Source organism: Mixophyes fleayi, chromosome 10 (genome assembly GCF_038048845.1).
Source record: "Mixophyes fleayi isolate aMixFle1 chromosome 10, aMixFle1.hap1, whole genome shotgun sequence".
Classification (NCBI taxonomy): Eukaryota; Metazoa; Chordata; class Amphibia; order Anura; family Limnodynastidae; genus Mixophyes; species Mixophyes fleayi.
In genome coordinates this window covers 10,548,057-10,570,729 of record NC_134411.1, presented here as the reverse complement: position 1 = coordinate 10,570,729, position 22,673 = coordinate 10,548,057, and the positions used below count along the sequence as shown (strand labels likewise).

General features: G+C 41.6%; 1 protein-coding gene across 4 annotated transcripts in view; it reads right to left on the bottom strand.

The window, feature by feature from the left end:
* AP2A2 (adaptor related protein complex 2 subunit alpha 2) overlaps positions 1-22,673 on the bottom strand; it is a 90,371-nt gene that overhangs the window by 1,994 nt on the left and 65,704 nt on the right. Inside the window, exons 9-20 of one of the 4 annotated variants that reach the window (XM_075187849.1) lie at positions 21,675-21,843; positions 20,508-20,645; positions 16,007-16,189; positions 11,135-11,232; positions 10,322-10,553; positions 9,844-10,014; positions 8,753-8,866; positions 6,654-6,820; positions 6,307-6,384; positions 4,345-4,427; positions 2,758-2,847; positions 1,975-2,098 (exon numbers count right to left, since the gene is read on the bottom strand). In XM_075187849.1, the coding sequence (XP_075043950.1) occupies positions 1,975-2,098; positions 2,758-2,847; positions 4,345-4,427; positions 6,307-6,384; positions 6,654-6,820; positions 8,753-8,866; positions 9,844-10,014; positions 10,322-10,553; positions 11,135-11,232; positions 16,007-16,189; positions 20,508-20,645; positions 21,675-21,843 (1,647 nt within the window). The remainder of the gene's footprint in view (positions 1-1,974; positions 2,099-2,757; positions 2,848-4,344; positions 4,428-6,306; positions 6,385-6,653; positions 6,821-8,752; positions 8,867-9,843; positions 10,015-10,321; positions 10,554-11,134; positions 11,233-16,006; positions 16,190-20,507; positions 20,646-21,674; positions 21,844-22,673) is intronic. The other 3 variants (XM_075187850.1, XM_075187851.1, XM_075187852.1) reach the window with 3 other exon arrangements.

The following is a 22,673-nucleotide window of genomic DNA, read 5'->3' as shown; positions in this document are numbered from 1 at the left end:
ATCACCCTATAACAACAACAATGGAACAACATGAATGCCAAGTTGCAAAGGGGGTAAATTACATAGACCTAAACCAAAAAAGGTGTGGGGCCAGTGAGAAAGGAATACATCAATCACTATTTGCTTGAATTGTGCCTTAAGATAAAGAACTTAACATGGCACTTTCTCACACAACAATGTATGATTCAGAGCACTGTTGGATTCTATAGAGTGTGAATTCGCTTAAGGAGGGGAGTGAAAAGTGTAATTGGAACCCGTATAGAGGCAATTGTAACATCTCATAACTAGTGCTCATCATATGTATATGCATATAAACTGCAACGCTCTCCCATGATTTTAACATCGCTGTACTACCCTCCCCAGACACTTCTACGACCGTCCATGACAGGCCTGCAAACACTTGGGGTTATAACACTTCCTAGATATAATTTGTCCTGTAACACAACCCAACTTGGGTATTTTTTGTTAATCACCACAGGAGAATTTTACCAAGGTGATGATCACTAAAAAGTACCACATAAGGGTCCCTCTACAAAATCTGCCATAGTAAGATATGTCTGGCCAAACCCTGATGGAATCCTACCCCAAGGACCAGTCAAACTTCTTATGAAAACAGTATATCATGTGCTCCTGCAGGTGCAGACTGTTTCATTTTCTCCCGTGGGTGCAGCAGAGTGGGTTCACACAGCCCCTAGAAAGGTGTACCAGATCTATGATGGAGTCAAATGTTGCAGTAGTCCCCTTAGAATCAGGGAATATAAAAATTGTGGACAAATCCACCCTAATAAACCTCTAAAAGGGGAAGGAGAGACGTGGTATTATTTGTTAGGAGATTTTGGAGCCGTTAGCTCAGCCCTCAATAACATGGAATTGTGAATACAAAGGATTACAACCGGCCCAGGTTAGACTAAAGAAGAGACACAGAAGCACAACAAATCTTAGCTTCATTTGACAACAAATTTGACCTCTACTATTTCTAGTGAACTATTTTAGTCTATGAAAGTTTTCACTACTAAATCAGACAGAAAGACAGCCTGTGTGCAGCAATAACTAACATTTACACTTATTTTAGAAAGTTCCTTAGTTGCAAGGAAAAACAAGAGACTGGGCCTAGCAGAAGGAGGCCAAACACACTGTCTTATAGCAGGCGTTGCCTGTATAACCACATTTCAATGATGTGCACGGACTGAAAAACCTCCTCTACAGATTCAAGCCATACCAACCACCAACGTTAACAAAACAAGACATTCAGGCCCTCTTAGCCATTCAGTGCTAAAGAGTATTCAATCTGTGAACATATGATACAGATTGAAGCGTCTGCCTTCTCCTGGAATGATGGGGGAAGTGGGCTTCAAAAAATAGCCATGCTTATGTGGATAGCTCTCATTCCTATGTGGATAATTATTTGTTGCCAAGGTCAAAAGGTCCAAGTAATTCCTCCTCCTACAGTACACCTACCACTCCCAAATATTAGTATTATGAAATACTAACCCATCTTGTGCCAGTGGTGGAAGCTATAGAAACTAAGTGAAATGTTATACTTGCACCGCCCTGTGGGGCTGTTTCATATTATAATAAAGGTTATGCATTATTGTTGTTCATATTTTGCCCAGCACTCCGTCAATCGTTTAAAGAGGTTATTTGGAACCTGTATTGTAATGTTTTATCAAGTTTATCTATTACTCAAAGCAAAGCAAAAAGGTTTTAAAAATCTTTGCAGCTGTACAGATGAGCACAAAGCCCTAAAAGATCATTGTAAATCTTTGAGAAATGGATTACTTTTGCAATACAGGTTGACTTTTTTTTCTGTAACCTTTCTTACCTTTGTTATATATTGAAGTATATATTGTCTAGTGTGCGTACACTTTTTCCCATTTTGCAAATGCTCAGTGCCAAGCCTTTTTGTATACATGGTAATTTTCCATACTTATTTGTCCTACAGTACCTTACTCAAGCTTTGGATAAGTAACACACCTGAACTGAATATTTAGAACAGGGTCTTCAACAAATTCTTGCACACATTCAATATTGACCACTTGCTGCACCTGGGCTCCTCCATCAACTGTAGGCTCCACTGGCTTAGACTGGAGATTCAGACATGGGCATGAGTGTCAAGGAACACTGTTAATAATCAGGACTTTTTAATGTACTGTGGGGGGCAAGCAATCAGATGAACTGGCCATCAGAGTGCAGAACAGGGATGTTTTACAGATGCATTCATCTATAATAATAATATTACTATTATTTAGCTACAAAGTACTTACATATTGCGCAGTACTTTAAAAAATATTTAATCATTGAAATAGATCCCTGTAAGTGGAGCTTACGATCTAAATTCCCTACCACACAGATTATGTTCACACAGACACATGGGTTCATTATGTCAGCAGCCAATTAACCTACCAGTATGTCTGAGAGCCTACTTAAAAATATTCCAGATATGGGAATATTCAGGGGAATATGCGCAAGTTGGGGAGTGTAACAAAATTACTTTCCCACGTATGTCTTATGCTTTAAGTATTCTCATTAACTTATAAGAACCAGGATTTTCATTGTGATATACACAAATTCTATACTTTACACCTACTAGACCTTTACGATCCTGTGAGGATGAATAGAACTTTATTTTTACTGTGGATTAAATACAGCTATTATAAAAAAAATAATAATCTAAAACATTATATATATTATGCGCAGACATTTAAGATCACATGTAGACACAAACACAACTATTGTACATCACTTTATAAAGGATATTGGCTTTAAGCTCATCTGAGCAAATCAGTGTTGGAGTGAAGTTCTGGAACTGAGAGGACACCTTGTTGCCAAAGAAGATAAACATACGACCTATGACACATGAAAGCAAAAAGGTAGGAAAAAGTTATGTAAGATAATGAATTTATTATAAATAAGGACTCATTGTGGAAACGCATAGTCTGGAGTGATGAATCACGCTTCACCATCTGACTTTGTGGATGCCAGTAGAACGCTTCCAACCTGAATACGTACTGCCAACTGTAAAGTTTGGTGGAGGAGGAATAATGGTCTGGGGCTGTTTTTTGTTGTTTGGCCTGGTACCCCTAATCTGAGGGAAGAGAAATCTTTATGCTACAGCATGCAATGACATTGTGTGCTTTCAACTATATGGCAACAGTTTGGGGGAAGGCCATATCCTGTTCCAGCATTACAATGACCCAAATACACAAAGTGAGGCCCATCATAAAACTGTTTTCCCCTAGTTTAGCTAGATAAAAATCCACTGGCCTGCACAGAGCCTTGACCTCAACCCCATTGACCACCTTCGGAATGAACTAGAACGCCGACTGCAAACCAGGCTTTTGTGCCAAAATTAGTGCTCAACTTCATTAGTGCTCTTGTGTCTGAAGGCAAATCCCTGAAGTCATGTGCTAAAATCTAGTGGAAAGCCTTCCCAGAAAAGCCGAGGCTCTTCTCGGCACATAGTGACAAGACTGTTCAGTGTAATTCCATCAGACATTTGTAAGTAGAATGGATTTCATAAAACACTAAGACCTGAGCTCTTTTACAGAAAAAAAAAAAAGAAGATAATTTCTGTCTGCCATGGAAAAGGACAACAACCAACCAGGAGTACTGTTCATGTATAGAGCAGAACAGGGTACTCTGCTCATATCACACTGCAACTACTATATTTACAAATGCCATTTAACTTGGATAAGGCGAGTGATCTAAAACTGCACCATGCAATAAGCCAACAAATGAATAACGGGCTGTGAACCCTGGACTAGACAGAGATGATTTTATTTTTTATTCACTGATGACAGACCTGCATGAACAAGTCAGAGAATCTCATAAGACTAATACTGTCACAATATAGAAGCATGGTAAAGGGGTAGGAAAAAATGTATTCGGTTTACTATGTATGAGACACTTTACTATATTTCTCTCTTCTGCCTCGTATAGATCTTATGTCCCATTTTCCATGAAAGTATTTTAGCTTCAACCAATTTAATGTGGTCTATGAATGTGGTTGGAACACTGAGAGCTACTGCAATTGGCACAGCACTGATAGAGACAGCCGCTATGTATTTTGGCCATTGAGACTGCATGTTCGTACTAGTCTTTGCCCAGAATATATGTGCTGTTCATAATGGCACATGACTAACCATCAGATTCGCTCCTATGATTTTCTAATTTGTGTAAATTGCACTAGAGCATGTTGGACTAAACCTGCCCACTGATAAGCTTAAATGCGGAGTACAGATCTTTAACATGCCAAATTGAGCCAGTTGCCTAAATGAAACCCCACAACATCTGTAAAACTCTTCTTTACCATTAACTACCCAAGATAACGTTACATATACTTACCCAGATTTTGACGAAATTCTGATTTCAAGCCAATTTGGAGTAGCTGATTCTCAAACAGGACACCATTATTTTTGCAGATAAACCTTTTAAAAAATAAATAAATAAATAATGATGACATTAAATGTGTTCAATAAAAACAAAATCTATCATCAATGTATGGCTAAATTTACTAAAAAGTATATTCTGCACTAAATCCTCAAGTTCCTGGACAGGCACTGCCAAAAATCAAAAGGTCTACCCACATCCCTTCCTTTAAGCCCTGCACCTGTTTTGTGAAAACTGGTACTCTTCTAGTGTGGGTGCTAAAAAAGGTTCATTATTGGTTAAATAGATCATTTCCTGAAATCAGCCTATGGGATCAAAGGTAACAGTAAATCACTACACAGTGCCTCCTTGTCCATGATGACCCATCGTTATTTTAGTACCCCTTTCACAGAAGTTACATAGCAACATCGCGATGATTCATATAAACGCAAGAGAGAAACGAATGTGTGTTAAGTGAAAGCGTGAAACATTCTGAATAATCTATAGAGCATGATAGGAGTTCACTGCACATTGTTTTTTTTCTTGTTCTTTACTCGTCTACCAACATCTGGAAATAGAAACTTGAACTGTAAACAACAAATTAAAAACATTTCGATAAATGACACTCATATGTCAGTGCATGCATAAATCATGGTGGTAAAAAGGAGTGATCCAAGTGTGTCTCCCCTGATCCAATGGAATTGTTACATGGGTGGATGGAATATTTTTTGCAAGTAACAATCGCCTGGTTAAAGCAGCAGCGACTTTCATTCAATAAAATACTCATAATTCCTAGATGAAGCTTTCTAGGCATTTATTAACTGTGTGGAAAGAGATTACAAGGCACTTTCAAATGTCTTCATTTTGGCTCATTTTAAAATCATGATTTGTGCATTGAAGGGCATCTTAGGTTTAAGAGGCTGACTAAGCATTACCCAATACTTTATCTACAGCATCCATAATAACTGAGTTACAGCAGTATAGATGAGAAGCAGAACAATCCTCCAAGCACCATAGCACATCCTGAAGTGTCAGTCAAACTGCTCTAGTAAAAGGCTGTCAGCTGGAAGACCCAGGGACAGATGTGCACAGCATCGATATACAAGGGGGGCTGAAAAGCGGTTAAATACAACAATTATCCAGGAACTCGACGCAAATTACAAAAAATTTTTACTGTGTTACCTCTCCAAAAATGTCACTGCATTTGATTCAAAGGGGATGGTTATGTTCATTACCATAGAGAGACATACGATTGGTTGTGAGCAGTTCATAAAACACCATATGCCGCCCTCTATAGCATTGAACGTAACCTACCCTTTTCAAAGCCTTGCCATTAACCTGTTAAAAAGTAGGCACTGGCATTTACAAAGAGAAAGGGTGTACAGCCTCTTTAAATATTCTTACAGGTATATATTTAAATTTAACTTCATGAGTGAGTTTAGTTATGCTTGATGCAGCTTGTCTGCCCCAAAACATGCTTCAGAGGTCGCAGTTGTGTAGTCTTTATTCCACACCTTAGATAATGTAGAAATCTTTGAAAACTGCATAGTAAAAGTGATTGATTTTCATAACGTTTTCAAAATCAATGTCTTGTATTCTTGTGTTGGGTGAGGACAACAGTTTAGTCTGAGGGAGAAAAATCTCAGCAGATTGCTTATTTTCTTGTATGAACTGCACATTTAAATCCTCTTTTTCCCCTTAAATACAACAGTATCCTCAGCAGTTAAATAAATGCTCGTCAGTGCCTTTAAACCCTCAGATAGGTTTCAATCATAAGTATATTAACTTATGAATGAAGTAATGAAGACCCGAAACTTCACTGTGCCCCTGCTGCTTTAAAACCACAAACATCTACAAATGAGGAAGCCAGACAGCAGCAGTGAAAGGTGAATGGTAGATGAAACCAGAGATGTTTCTGATTGGGTTGGGTTTGCTTACTTGTAGAAGAAATCTTCTGCATCGTTTACAGAAGGGTCTGGCTCCACAGATGCCCCTTCTGTGGGAGTTGGGACATCGCTGTATCGGGTGTCGGCGGCAAAGAGGAAAACCAAGGGGAGAAGAGGCGGCAACATGGAGCACTGTTAGTTCCCCTAATCCCAGCATGCACTCTAACAAAATTTATCTTTAAAATCACTTTACATTCCAAATTGAAGACACAAAAAGATATGGCTAGCTTTGCTAAACCTTGGGCAAGTAATACAATCAGGGAACTTCCAAATTAGAAGCACTGGTCTACACAAATCTTCGTTATGCACACGCCTTCTTTTTCAGCACTAGCATCCTACCTTGCAAAGTTGTCTTCTGCACCTGAAGAGACAGCAGCAACAGGTAGTGAAGCATCTGCAAAGACATCCACAAGCAGACTACCGGAGGAGGTAGCTGGGGGTGCACCTGGACTGGCAGCAGAGGGAGCTCCCAAGCCCAAGAGGTCAGCAGAAGGGGAAGGAGTGGACTGTTAAAATATCATAAGATGGTAAAATTTGACTGCAAGTAACCAAAGACTAAACATGCCAGACAATTAACAAGCAAAATCAAAGCAGTGTTAATAGGTCACCATATTTCAGCACAATACAATCCTCATACAAATCCAATTCCATCCTAAAAGGTATGCTGTTTCTGTAGACACACACTCTTGTTTTTGCAGCAACTGGTTGACGAGTGAACATTTTAACAGTACTTGGTGCTTGGAAGGGAGCAACAATTGTAATACAAATAAAGGAGCACTAGCCAGCGAACTACACAGCAAAGCCCCTCTCGCTTTGTCTTGATGTCCTCATGACTAAATCAACCTGGATTTGCTAGCACACTTCCTGCTAATTCTTTAAAAGAATAATAGCAAGAAAATAAAATACATAAATACATTTTCATAGCTACAGATGTCACAAAATCTCCAAACAACAACACTGACAGCTTGCAATGTAGACTGTGTACTTTCAATTGTAGGTCAATAGGGACACAAGACACCAACAATTTTACTAGTTGGACAGAGGGGTGTGATGGGTTACATTTCTTTAAAAGAAAAAAAAAAAAGTTAGCAGTTGGGGTTAGTTGTAAATAAATTAACTAGCATATTAAATTGCTACAAAAAAGTACATAATTACTAAAATGTAGCATTTGCTAAGGAAGATAATTTTAAGATAATACTACAATCTTGCCTTATTGGAGAAGAGCACATAATAGTTTTGCCAAGTCAAAAGGATTAGAGGAAGGGACCACAATATTTAACTTGCTAAATAATGGGAACGTTCTATTTGAGAGTTGTGCGCTGGCTAAATAGTTGTTTGATTGTATAGTTCGAGTGAGGAACTTACAAAACCCATGAGGATTGTAGAAAATAGTAACCACAGTAAACAATCTATTTAAAATTTAGCAATTAAATATAAATGATGTGGTATTGACTGGTTATTTTCATGCAACTAAAACCTTTAGTTAAAAGATAGTATCGCTGTGTTTGAGCCTGTTTTATTTCTAAGGCGTATTAATGGGGATTGAGACACTAACCAATTCAATTAAATTTTAATGGAAACCACAAAATTCTTATATAATAATGAGTAAATAAAGGCTTACATCTACAGACCAACTAAAGCAATCTATGGGGGATTTCAGTTCAGCATAAAGTCCTGTCAGAGCCTCGGGCGATGAGACTCCGAAAAAGGTTGATGAAAATCAGTGATGTTTTAGATACCATAACACCCAGAAATGCGAGCAGGCATAGATCACACTTGTGCCAATGGGAATTCTCAGAACTATGTGCTATTAAACAATGGCAACTATGTGTTGTGTTTATTAAATAATGCAAATTAGAACCTTCTCTCATATTGTAAGCATAACATTTCCATTACTCAGGAAGAGAAAGCTAAACAACCAATAACCAGACCCCATTCATTGCTACAAGTCATGTGGACCACACATGCACAGAGACATGCATACTACATTTACAGATATGGTCAACAGCAAATGTCTGATCTCAACCTCGGTGTGGCCACCTTCCTACCAAATTAACAGGCCCCTATATATTCTAACCAATAAAAGCAACAAACAGCTGTGAGGTCAAATTAGGAAGCAATCCCAACGCTTGGTATAGTTACTCAGATAGTCCAAGCTGCTTGCAGTGGGCCTCAACTATAAAATCTGGTACTAGGAGTGGAGTGGAGTTCCAAGAGGCTGAATAAAGTAGTGGTCACCCAAATATTCCAGCAATTAATACAGGAAAACAGGCATTAAAAACATAGATTTTAGTGTATTAGAAATGATGGCTTTATCATAGTCACACACTGCACAAACGTAAGGTTTTAAATTCATTCCTTTCTCAACCTTTCCAATAAACCTTTAAGAGTAAATGCATGTTTAGTATATCATTCCATTCCTACAATATTTAAAAAACCTGGCAGAATGAGAGGGCTGCTGTCGGATAGCTCATTCCAGAACAAGGGGGCTGGCTGCCAGTTTGCAGGGGTGTCAAGAGAGAGAATGGACGAGGGCGCACTGCACATATCAGCTGTTCATGGAAGAGAGATAATAAACAGATGGTACTCGTGCAGAAATATACAAGTTACACTCCTGGGGCCTGAGTCATTAAGGAATACATCTGCCTACTTTGTGCGTATCGTCTGCAGAAATCACGCTGTACATGCTCAGAACCTGACGTTACGAGACAGAACGCAGTCACGTCCAAATCAGCTTCTAGCGCAAACACTACAGCCTACAATTTCAGGTAGTGAAGATGGTGGGGAATGGGTGGATTCACATAGGCACTATACAGTAAGGGCATTCGCTTGCAGCCACGTCCAAGTCACACTCAGGCACACACAGAAATACGCTGTTTTTCTACCGTATCTCTTGCTCCAACTAAGGGGCTAGTTTAAGTTCCAAAGGTGTAGGCAAAAACGTGCTTCCAATCAGGAGCAAATGTAAAAACTTCTTTTATGTACAGTAAACATTAATTACAGAGTAAAATGTTTTTACAAGGGGGGGGGGGATTTTTTTTTTTAAATTCCATTTATAATCATAAATGACTATTATTGACAGGTAACAGTAATTGCCGAATACTTTTTCTTTCCTGTGCTTTCGAAATTTTATATTCCACATAGGTATTATACGAATCCTACAGTGTCTGGTCTAGTAGAGCAGAGTAATTCTACACCCGTAGTAAGCACCACACGTATCTTTAGATCCATTCCCTGTTGGCTTCAGAAGTATGCAGAGCCGATTTACGTGGGGTTTAAAACAAACGGCCGATTAGCTCAGTATGCATGCCTTGACTCAGGCCCCTGGTTTGTAATTTCCAGCATGATCAATAGTTCTATTTAAATATTAGGAATTTAGTAAACAGCAACTGATACAAATATTCTACATATCCTCTTGCCCAGTGAGAAAACAAAATGAGAGACACTGAATCTATGTAATTTTGTTAGCCCACTAGATGGTACTACCAGTGTCTGAAATAGTAATTGTTCACACTAATTAATGACATACCGCTGTGCTAACAGGGGCGGGCTCAGTGCCCCCATTCACATCTGAACTGTTCTTCTCCTTCTTTGTGTCTTCCAAGTCAGTAACTGTACTAGGACCTTTCTTCTTCTTGAGCTTGGCCAAGATAGAGGACTCTCGCTCAGGGAATGGAGGCATTTCCTCCAAAACCGTAGCCTTCAAACATAGAAAGGACAGAAGTTCATAGAAGGATGGTCTCTCTTTATTACATTGATGAACACTAAAGGCAAAGGCTGCAATAGATATCATCTCACAGTGCCCAACAGCTCTAGTGTTGAATGATGAAAGAATGTAACAGAACCTCAGAATGTATCTTGTTTAAATTTTCAATATACTACTAGAAAGGTGCCTTAGCCAGTTAACACTAGGTAAACCTTGAATAGAAATATTATTTCCCGAATTTAGACTAGCTTTGCCAACTAATGCCAAATTCCATTACCAAAAGAACTTTCCATGAACATACCAATATGTCGTTGCTGGCGATTGAGCTGAGCCGCAGATACTCTACAGCCCTCTGTTGAAGCTCCACGTCTGCATTCCTGAGCTGACTGTCGCTTCGTAGCACATCCTGGATAGTGGGTTTAATTTCAGGAAACAGGTTGATAAACTTGATGTAGGCTGAAAGGAGCAGTGCCCTGGTGGGGACACTGCATAGATGAAACTTGGAGTGCAACAGGTTAAACTGAATTAGGGGACTGGAGAGAAAAATAGAACAAGGGTTTAAATAAACACAGTGAAAGATTACATTGGATTCTACAACCAAATATCAATCTGATAAATTTTCTAACCCTGTAAGTAGGCCCCAGCCTGCCCGACTCACTGTATGCTCCTGCATTCCAATGAAAATAGCACAATGGTGATATAATGGCCAATCAGAATAACAGATCAAATTGACGGGAAAATGTAACTATGATAGTTAAGACTTCTTTCCTCTAATATATGCCAGTGAAAACTGCCCTATCAGCAAGATGGACACTCTTGAAAAGGTATATGCCTAGCAGTGTATGTCTGACCAGATCAACTGACAAATGAGTAATATAATAAATAAATTATGCAAATAAAATCTACCAGAGCTACACTGCATTAAAATTGTATGCATTTTTTTGGCATGGGTCCCTGAGGTACCTATTCAGTGTGTCAGACTCTGCACAAAAGACAACCCATCTGCATCCAATTTGCATGCTCTGACACTGGCAACGAGAACACTATGCCAAGTACACTTGAACGGCACAGTTAATATCTCTACGGTACAAAAGACAATTTGATGAATATTTACCTAGAACGGGGGTCACCAGCAATAAGATTCCCAAACTCTCCCAAGATATACCCTCCAACCTTGACCAGATTTTCATGGCAAGCAGGAGCCTGGAGAGCCTGAAAAACAAGCAAACACAGTTTTTATTTACCTCTACATTTTCAAAACAAAACGCACCTCCAACATGAAATGGAATCATTGAAATGGAAATTAATGCAGGACTTTAAACTCAGGACTAAAAATAGGATTTTTGTACTTGTCAAATCACTTTCTCTGAATCCAAGGGTGGTCATTGCAAGGTAGAGAGTGGTCGCTGGAGCCTTGACACCTTCAAATTTAGAGCTGAAATTGAAGCTCATCTCCTATGTCCCATTAGCTACATTCTAACCCTCAGTAGTTATCTCACATTATCCCATAAAAAACATAAATCATAAAAAGGACAACAAGTGAAGGATCATAAGCAAAAGAGCGTACAAGGAATGGCGTCCAGTGTCCCCCAAAAGATTCAGAGAAAAGGATTTAACGCAAATATAAATATCCTATTTTCTCTCACATCAATGGGGGACACTAGACACTGTGGGGACATCCCAAACCTAAACTTACCTGAGAAGGTAAGTTTAAAAGTCACGGTGCGCAGCACCTTACTTCCAAAACTGGTATATTAGATTCAGGTGGTTATACCACCTTTGCCTGAAATAAAGGTTTGATGCCAAGCACTGCTATGTCCTCATGAAAGATGAGGAATGGAGATCTACCAAAACACAGCCACCATCTCCAAAACTCTCCTAGCAGAAGAAATAGCAAACAAGACGACTGTCTTCCAGGTAAGGAATTTCAACACCACTGAACCAATAGGTTCAACGGGAAGGAGCAAGGCAGTCAGCATGACAGATTTGTATCCCACGGAGCCACTGGTGGGTCTTAAGAGGCTGCACATGCATCACTCCCTTTAAGAAGGTCTGCACCACCGGTAACCAACAGTTTTCTCTAAAAGAAAACAGAAAAGGCTGAAACCTGTAACTTCAACGAACTGAGCCATAACACCCCCACCCCCTTCAAGACAGTCATGCAGAAAGTGAAGTAACAGGTTCAGTTTGACACAAGAGGTAGGAAACACTATCAACTCACACCAGAAGATGTAGTTCTTACAGACAGTGTGGTAATTTCTGGCTGACACGGACTTGCGAAACTTGATCATGATCTGAATCACAATCAGAGAACCCCTTGGGAGTTGAGAATCATGAACTCAACAGCAAAGCCAGCCAAGGTAAGCTCTGGTTTAGGAAGGGACCCGGACGAAACAGGTCTGGTCTTAAAGGAAGGCAGGCACCATGCTGGATCCTCTGCCATGCTGTGGATTGTCTGTGCACTAAGACATCCTGGGCCAGTCTGATGCCGGGAGAATCACTGGAGCGTTCTCTCTTTACATTTATGTTTTAGCACCTGCAGAAGCATAGCTCCCTGTGGAAACAGATATAGCAGATTGAATGCCCACAAAACAGATATGACATCCACAAGACGACTGTGGATCCTTCATCCTGAAGTAGAAGAGTGGTTCAACAGAGATGCCATCATGATGAAGCCTGGTTGACCACACATTAACACCAGCTGCTGGAAAATCTCCAGGTGAAGAGACCTTTCCCCAGGATGAAGCAATAAAGTTACATGGGATGAAGAGCACCAAAATGGCAGGAACATGCTGTTTTGTCCAACAGAGAATGTTGGCTCTCTCACTCATGGCTAGGACACTCTTAGTGCCCCTCTGGTTATTTATGTACACCATAAATCCCCAGGGGGGTCACAGCTATAGCTTTTTTCAGATTGAACCTTTATGACCATTCCTTGCAGGAAATGTTGGCCTGCACGTAGAGTTGAGAATGACTCTTCGTTCCAACAGACTGATAAGAAGTTTGGATCCTTTTGAGTCCAAACTCCCTGGCACTGGTACAGGAGCACCACTGCCTTCCAGCCTCTGAGAAAAGCATCTTTTGTCAGAAATGCCCAGTCCCAGATGGTGAACTGGTGACTCTTATTGCAGTTGATGCACTTCAGCCATCAACTGAGCGAAACTCGTGCCTCCAGCAGCAGAGAGAAACTCAAGAGGTAGTGGGACTAGTTCCAATTCAAAATTAATGCATGAATGAAACAAATGGCACCACTTTGAAGGTGGACACCATTTTTCCCAGAGCCTTCATAGCCAGGTGAAGAAACACCCATGTGTAAGCTAATCTTCTAGGTACAGAACGATAGTCTCCCTTCTGGATCAAAGAAGGGCTGCTATGCACTGCAATGACGGTGAAAACTCTCAGCGCTATCGCCAGGCCAAAGAGCAGTGGTAAAAACTGATGATGGTGAAATTGAACAGTAAATCTGATCAGGAATGGATAGCCTTCCTAGATTAGAACATGCAGGTACGCGTCCTTGATATTCGTGGACACTTTGAACTTCTCCCATTCCATTCTGTTGATGATGGACCACAGTTTAGGGATTTCAGATACAGGATAGGTAGGAGTCATCCAGTTCCTGTTAAAGGCTTGAGTAGAAACCAAAACAGTTTTCTTTTTCCAGAACAGAAATAACTACCCAATACAAGGGACTAAATGACCTCTTGAAGGGCCAGACCGTTTGCACGGCTTCTTGGAAATACAGTGGTGAAAAGTGCCTGGGATGAGATACCTGTAGATCTATTAAGTATCTCTGACAATGCCTCTCCCCCAAGTGCCTGTGCTGAAAAAAACCACTGATCACTGAATGGAAGCAGAGGGGCTCCGATCATGGGAGTCCCCAGGTGGGCAATCTGGGTGCCATGCTGATTACTTGTCAGAGGGCTTAGACACTTGACGCTTCGCCGTACATGCCTGTCTATTGCTCTGCACCCCTCCCCTCGGGGCATAAGAGTAACCTCTTGAGGGCTAACTTCTAGCCTTCCCATAGGGATGACAAATTAATCAGAAGGACCCCCCCACCCTATGAATTTCACCCCCCAAGCAGTAGCAAACTGGGAAGCACTCGCTGCTGTGTAAGGGTGGCTTCAATTTTCCTAGCCATGCTGTTTGTTAAGGTAGCAACAATAGGAATATTGGTCGTCTCGGAAAGGCGGGACACCTGACATTTACAGTCAGATGCAGCCCATGTCTCATTAAACAGGACCTCCAACTGTGCAGATGAAGGAAAACAGTCTTTTTTCTCTCTTGAAAAGGGAAATGCCTGGAATCTCAGGTTCTTTGCCATCCCTGATCTCAACCATCTGTAACAGCACACATCCCCACAGTTTCATGTAGAAATCCTCAAAAAAGGAAAAAACTTCAGTGTTAGAGCCTTCCACCAATTTCCCTTCCTCCTGGTATGAGAGATCCGAATCAGACCCCTACAGTGTCTGGGGGACCGCCAGATGTGGTGGCTTACGTCAGAATCCTCTTCTAAGGGGAGAGTACATGAACTAAACCCTGCATAAACCTGGCCAGATCTGTGTCCAAGTTCCAGGGAGGTTGACTCAGGATATGGAACTGCACTCCACAAGGCCACCACAGAAGGAGCGTAAGGGTCAAGATCAGAAATAGAGCCAACCTGGGCTAGGGGTCTGGCACAGGCTACCATGTTAGCAGCACAGACACACAGCCGAGCTCAGCCGCAGGAACTCGCCTCACATGACTGCTCACAAGGCAAACGTCACAGACAGGGCACAAGACAAATTGGAGCGAAAACTTTTGCTACAGTCTCACCTCTTGGCTAAGCCCTGAAGAAACAACCAGTTGCACAATCCAGAAGGATGTGGAACGGCACAGATATAGGCCAAAGGAATCGAGAGACACTCCCAAATCCCAACACCCCAATCCTTTGCCAAGGAGGATAGACAGAGAGGAAGGAGTTGCTGCTTCAAAAATATATCCTCTGTTTCTGCTGGTGTGTTTTCGCCTCACCATGGAGGAAGTTCTGGATGAAGATCATAGGTCAGCTGCCCAGTGGTTAATGTGGGACTACTAGAGAGAGACTAGCTACCACCTGAAACTTCCTCTCCCCTCTTACCATACCGAGGCCTCCGCTACTGCTGCAGGTCTTGGCTCCCAGTAGAGAGAGAACCGTGGCTTGTACCCGGCCACCTTGGTCGCAAGGAGAGGAACTTACCTGACTACCGAGCCTCAGTTACACTGTTCTGTGCTTTCAGGTCCCCCACTCCGGAGGCAATCCTTCAATGTCAGATGAGGGATGACACTAACAGATAGTAATATTGGAGAAATAAAATATTAAAAAAATTAAACACCGTAAAACATAATGTAAGTACAGAGGCTGTAATAGGCAGCCATTAAAATTACACCCAGCTCTGGTGGGCACTTAACAAAAACTGAAGTTCAGAATGAGCCCATGGGGTAAAGGGGAGGATATTCAAGTTCAGCTCTAAAGACCACTCTCTGAATCTAAGTCTTCAGTGTCCCCTCATGGACGTAATTCCCACTGCTAGAGAATGCTTTCATTGTTTTGTTGCTTTCAGCGTCCAAGCGTAAGCTTTTTTGAAGTTGGTAGCAAGCTAGGCCAAGCATTAACGTCCAATACATAAACAGACAGTCAAAGTACTAGAACCTTCAGTTAAAAGAGAACAGTTGAAACAGCAACAAGTAGTAACGTGGATTCAGTATTTTAAAAAACAAAAACAAAACAAAAAACAAACTTACACCTGCTCTCTGCACCTTCCTTTCCACGTACAATGCCCTTGTCAACTTCATTGACTTTTACTCTATTCTCCTAGAGTGAAGCCAAAAGCAGCTGCCTCAACTCACACCATGAACAGATCATGTATAAAACTAGTAACAATAAAATATGACCTCTGTGACCTTGATAAACCAAACTTTTTTTATGGCATAACACATAGTGCCAGGACATTCTAACTTCTCTCACCTCAAATACAGTCTTGGCTGCATATCCTTGCACGTCATCTCTGTTGATGACAATCTGGATCACTCTGTACCAGACCTCTTCACTTACGTAGTCCCCTGCTATACGAATGAGGTTGAGGATAGTGTCCACATACCACGTGTAATCAACAGCATACTTCTCAGCCAGGATCGCTACCTTCAACACCTGCAACAATTAACACATTCAAGAACAGCCTCTCTGCAATAGATCTTTGGTCATAAATCAACATGGAACAGACAAGAGTATTTATGTACTTACTGTTAAATCCCATTTTTTCTACTGCTACATTTGGGTTGTGGTGAGAGTACAGGAGTTGGGCAGTTAAGAGTTAACTTTTCTGAAAAAAAAGTTCCTCTGCTCTCCCAACCTGTGTTCCTCAGTTTACAACATGCAAACCCCAAAGGAAAGGGTAATGCATGAAAAATAACCAGTTCTTTGTGGTGTTTGTGCTGTATGTTTGAACACCGAGTGTAAAGGATGGGAGCACAGTCTTCCCCAGATGGCTTAGGAGAAATGCATTTAAACTGCAAGTACAAAAATTCTAATTTTTCCCTATCATCCTATCTGGGGGACACTACTACATTTGGGAGATTACGAAACTGCCCCTAGGGGAGGGTACACTCAGACATAGCTTAAGGCAAAACTTGCTGTCCAAAGCCAGCATCTCTGGACGCAAAAACACGAAGCCAGTAAAATCTGATGAACGTATGAGAGAGAGGACCAGGTGGCTGCCAGACATATCTGCTTGGCCGAAACCTAGTGATACACCGCCCAAGAAGCACTCACTGATCTAGCGGTGGGAGCTAAAACTCTCTCTGGAACTGGCAGACCAGAACTAGAATAAACCAGCTGAAAAATAGGACCCGATGCATCTGGCTATGGTCTGCTTAGACACCAGACAACACAGTTTTTGCACATCATAGAGAACCAGCAGGGAGTCAAGATTTCGAGCTCCCATCCAAGTATATCCTAAGAGTTTTGACCACACCCAGGAGGACCAGCTGATTCTATTCCCCTGAAGACCCCCGGAAGAAGGAAATGACTATTCTCCTAATTAAGCTGGAAACGTGAAACCACCGTAGCTTGGAACAACATAGACATACACAAGATTGCCCTGTCATGAAACACCAAATGGGGGACCTGCAAAACAAGGCCCCCAATTCAGAAAGCTGTCTAGCTGAAGAAATGGTTAAAAGGAAAGTCACCTTCCAAGTCAAGTGTTTCCAGATAATCTCCAAAGGTTCAAAACAGAGAAAGCTGAAGAGACTAGAAAACCAAATATATAATAAGATCCTGTGGTGCCATGGAAGGACATAGGGATGCTGTATATATAAAAGTATGGACCTCTAGGATCCAAGCTATATTCCTCTGGAAATACAAAGACAAGGAAGAAACCAGAACTTTAAGGGAACTACGTTTCAACCCGCCATCCAGTCAGTCTTGGAGAAAAGAAAGGAGATGTAAAAGCCTAAAGGAAGAAGTGTGGAAACTTTCTGGCTGTAAGTATAGTTTGAAAAACTTCAATGGACAATCCTTTGGCTCTCAAGATCCTGGCTTCAACAGCCATGCCATTAAAGTCAGACAACGAAGGTCCTGGTGGAGGAACGGACCTTGAAAGAAAAGATCTTCCCTGTACCTGTCGCCATCCTTAGAACATAGACATACTATGCTCTTTGTGGCCAATCTGGAGCCTTGTGGATGACCGGAGTTCCCTCCCTCTTTGCCTTCTTAAGAATACAAGAGTGCATCGGAATTGGAGGAGAGACTGATCAACACAAAGTTCCAAAGGACCATCATGACATCCATTAGTGCAGCCAAGGGGTCCCAGATCCTGGAGCAGAAGATGGGCACTTTGTTGTTACTTCGCGAGGCAATCATGTCCCCTTCTGGCTGACCCCATCTCTGCATTAGCAGACTGATTACCTTCGGGTGAAGATATCACTCTCCCAAGAGAATGGAACGCCTGCTCAAGAAATCTGACTCCTAACTCTCCACTCCGGGGAATATACACAGTAGAATTGGGGCTCCCATCAGAGAATCCATCAACGCTCTGAGCTCCAGAACATTGATAGGAAGCTTGACTGTCTCTGGACCAAAGACCCTGCAAGCAAAGATATATCACCACCACTCCCTATCCCTGAAGAGAGGCATCTGTGGTAATCACGGTCCAGTCAAGGATGGTGAATGGGCAACCCTTGATCAAATGGTCTGCTCTCAACCACCACCATCAGAGAGACGCATCTCCTGCTATAGTGAATGAGCTAGTGTTAAACCGAAGGCTGAACCCCGACCACCTCCTCAAGACATTCAGCTGAAACATTTGAGAGTGGAACCTGGCATATTGCACTGCTTCGAAGGTTGTAGACCATATTCCCCTTCAACTTCTCGCATTGCAGAACTGACATACATCTTAGGGCCAGAATTCTTCTCACCAATGCCTGGAGAGTCCACATCTGGTCCTCCGGAAGGAAGGGATCAAAGAATAGACCCAGAAACACCATCCTCTGACTATGTTCACAAAATCCACCCTTGTAATTCCAGAACCCGAGCCGTCCTGAGGAGGTGAACCTGCAAGAAGTGGGCTGACTTGATAAGCAGATTGTCTAGGTAAGGCACGATGGTAAAGACCAGAGATCTCGTCTGGGCTGCCATGACATTGGCAAAAACTCATGGTGCAGTTGCCATACTGAACGGAAGGATTCTGAACTTAAAATGAGAGTCCTGAACCATGAACCTAAGAAGACTGGTGTCCTTTCCAGATCGAAATATGGAGATAAGCGTCCTTTATGTCTATGGACGCTAAGAATTCATCAGCCTCCATGACGTGGCCGGCGGACCTGATAGAACTGTCCACTCTAAGTAAGTTCAGGTCCAAAAATAACTGAACAGTCATACGGAAGGGCTTCCAAAGATTTCCTTAATTCAATAACCGCATCCCCGAATTGGAGCCAATGTGTTCGCCTGGCCACAACAGCCAAGGAAGATATTCTAGAGTTGGTAGAAGATGTATCCAGAGCAGAGTCACAGAGAAATTCGGACAATTCTCTGACATGCTCTGCCAACTGGAGCAATTCTGACTTGGAAAGGTCAGGCTGCAGTCCTTTTAAGAGTCGATCTGACCATTATTTATGACCTTGGAAACCCATGCTAATGCTAACGAAGGTGTGAGAATTGATGGACTTTAAAATGTTTTCACATTTCTTGTCCATGCCATGCTTGAACAAAGATGTTCCAGTAATGGGAAGAGAGGTGGATTTACAGAGGCGAGCCACTGGAGTAACTACTGGAGTATCTACCTTTGGTGGCTGCTCCCACATAGCCATTTACTCAGCAGACAAAGAACAAACAGGAAATTTGCAAGGAATAAGACATTTTTCACCCTGGTTAGCCCAAGCTTCACCCAGAAGCTCAGATAAGTGAGAAGATGAAGGAAAGGAAACCAATTGTTTCTTCTCTCTTTTAATTAAGAGCACCTCAGTAGATTGAGAATCATCCACTTCTAGCCTTTCCAAAGCCCGACATACTGTCACAACTAGTTTGCAAATGCCTTAGCCTTAAAAAGATTCTCCCTTGAATCCCACAGAATCCTTTGGGTCTGAGTAAATCCAGAAACTCCCCATCTTCTTTCAAAGAGAATTTCAAATATGAGTTCTCACCTCTGAGAGAACAGCTGACATGCGCAAACCACGTTCCTTGGATTTGCAGGCCGCACACCAGACACCTGGATCTTTCCCACTAAGTGATTTGTTTGGCACCTGGAGAAGGTAAAATACGAAAGACTTCCCACCTCCAGCTTTAACCCAAGAACTTTTTTAAGGCATGCTAGAAAGGGTACAGTGAGTATTTACAGAACAAACACAGATTTGCTAACAATAAAGGTACTGAGCCACTAGGTTTCAAGGCCACAGCAGGACCCCTTGAGGATAACACCCTGTAGAGGGGAGGAGCTTCAGGCTAGCAGCAAGTCTCATGCAGTCACAGTCAAGCAGCTACTAGCCAGCAGTTTCTCCAAGGAGTGCTGTGCTTCCTCTAGTAAGGAAGCTCAACCTGCTGTCTAAAGACAGGTCCCCAAGCGGCTCCCATGCCACCAGAGGCCTCAACCCCTGAAGGGGGATGGTGGAAGAACCATGTCTTAACGTTGGAAAAAGGCAGCAATCACCACCAAATAACTCCTCACGAACTCTGCTGGGAGGGTGGGGTGATATTAGTGGCTGCTCAGTCGTGGCAGCCATCTTAAATGATATTTCTGGTGCAAACAGCACCAGCTAACTGGGGGGATTCCTGGATGCAGCAAGAGAGGGGGGGGGGAGCTTCAGTTTCAGAAAAATCAACTCTTAAGTGCCCATCTCCTGCACTCTCACCATAACCCAAATGTAGCAGTGTCCCCCAGATAAAATGCAAAGGATTTAAACAGCACATAAGCAAATATATGTGTACATTAGAAAGCACTCCCCTTATATACATATCCTAAAAGGGTTCTTACAATCTCCTCACGAATGGAGTAATCAGCAGTCTCCAAGTAGTTCAGCATCTCTGCTACAATCTGCTGAGCATTGCTTCGGTCACACATGGCATACAGAAGATCCACTGCTCGTTGTCGCACACTTACGTCCCTTTCTGTCTGTAAAGTAAACATAACAAGTAAGCAGTCACGGCAAGATATTGGTATGTTCTGTAATATATTTCTGGGTACAACTGGGTAGAGGACAAGACAATGGCATTTAGATACAAGTATTACTCAACTCAAGATGGGAAGTTCAAAACCATACACAAATACAAATTGAATTTCCAAATGATTAACGACATTGTCAATGGGGGTTGCAGGGTTCATAAAGTTCAACTCATTGTTGCACGGCTGTAAATTAAGACTGGTGTCTTAACCAGTCCTGTTCCATTGCACCTTCTAGACTTCACTATGCCCAGGTTGCTGAGCAAATTGCGCCCTTGCACTTCAGCAGTAGCTGAAGATTGATCATAGAGCAGATTGCACAGATCTGCTATGTCTGGCAAGACATAAGGGGAAACACAGCAGGACCATACTGCAACAAACTCCCACCCTCAAAAACACAAAAACCTGTTGGCTCTGAACTATTATTCTAAGATCAGATCTTTCCAATTATGTAAGTGTGGATACTGTCTGGGAAAAGCAAGTAGTGCATTCAAGTTTAAATAATGTATTCTAATACATTTGGTTTAATTCATGAGTTGTCGCCATTTAGCACGTAATCACGCATCCCTGTGTTCTCAAATTAGGTTAATATAGTTAAGGTTGAATTGAGACATTTAAAGGTAACTCGGTCTCTAAATATTCACAAAAGGTGTTTTAGCACTTTTTAACAAACCAGGAGAAAGTTGCTTAAATTGAATTTCTGTGAATTTGCCTCATTATTGTAAAATAGTATACCCTATATCCTCTTCAGCTGTAGATGGATGCGCAAAAAGAGAACTAGAGAGATTTTATTATCTGACAAAACGGTTTAGGTAATTCAAAGATCGGGCCAATAAATATGTGATGCACCCATGACTGACATAGCCAAGTATCCTTGGACCAGAATTTTCACAAATACCATGTCAATAAAAAACAACTTTATTATATAAAAAAAAAGCGTAGCTGCATCATAATAATGATACCACATAATACCACTCTTACCTTTAGTGCATTGATTACTGTTTCGATATGAGTCTTGACAGCCTCGTGTGAGAACTCTGAGCTGGCCAGGGTACACATGCTCTCCAATGCCAGGTAGCGCAGGTTGGTCTCCCGATGTTGCAGGAACTGGCCCAGCTGGTTGCATGCCCGAACCAGCAGATTGGGCTCACTGGAGAGCAGGATAGAAGAGACACATAGGCTATGTGTAATGGCCTGGTAGTCTGAAGTGCTGAAATCTCCCTTCGGAGCTGCAGAATTGGAAAGACCTGAATGCAGGTGGCATTTAAAGCTACAACAGAGGTTGGCTGCTACGGAGTAAGTTGGTCTTAGGCAACCTCTCACTTTCCAGTTATTGAACTACAAATACCCAGGATGCACTGCAGAAGAGTTTTAGTTAAACAATAGATGGCCAACAGTTGCATACACTAGGTAAATGATAGAATGTAAAGCTGGGCAAGCTAGGAAAGAGTAGTAAACTGGATCAGTACAATTTTACTGAATAAGAAAACCCTTTATAACGAAGTACGGTAGAAGTCCATATTTTGGTTTTACTAAATTAAATCAAATAATTCTATTAAATCAGATGGCCATAAAAAGCATAAGATTAACAAACCATGTTCTTTGGTGAGGAGGGCAAACTCCTTGCTTTGTGGTATAGTAGGCATAATCGCAAGGATACATAATAATATGCTATAAAGCAGTTTGTAAGATCATGGCAAACTAATGTGAAAATTAATTTATTTACACAGTAAATGGGATAGTGGGATGGCAGTCTTTCTAGAAGACTGAGCAAAGGCATCATGAGACTGACTATTACAGATAACAGTGTATTGCAAGACATTTATGTGTCTATTGACTATACTGATTGTTTATATATTGAGCAAGTTACCTTAGTATTTCCTTTAGTATTGATCTCTGTTCTAAAGGAAAAAAAAAAACTGCCTAACTACCAATAAATATTGCACAAATGATTAAAAAAAAAAATCTGTGTGTCATGAA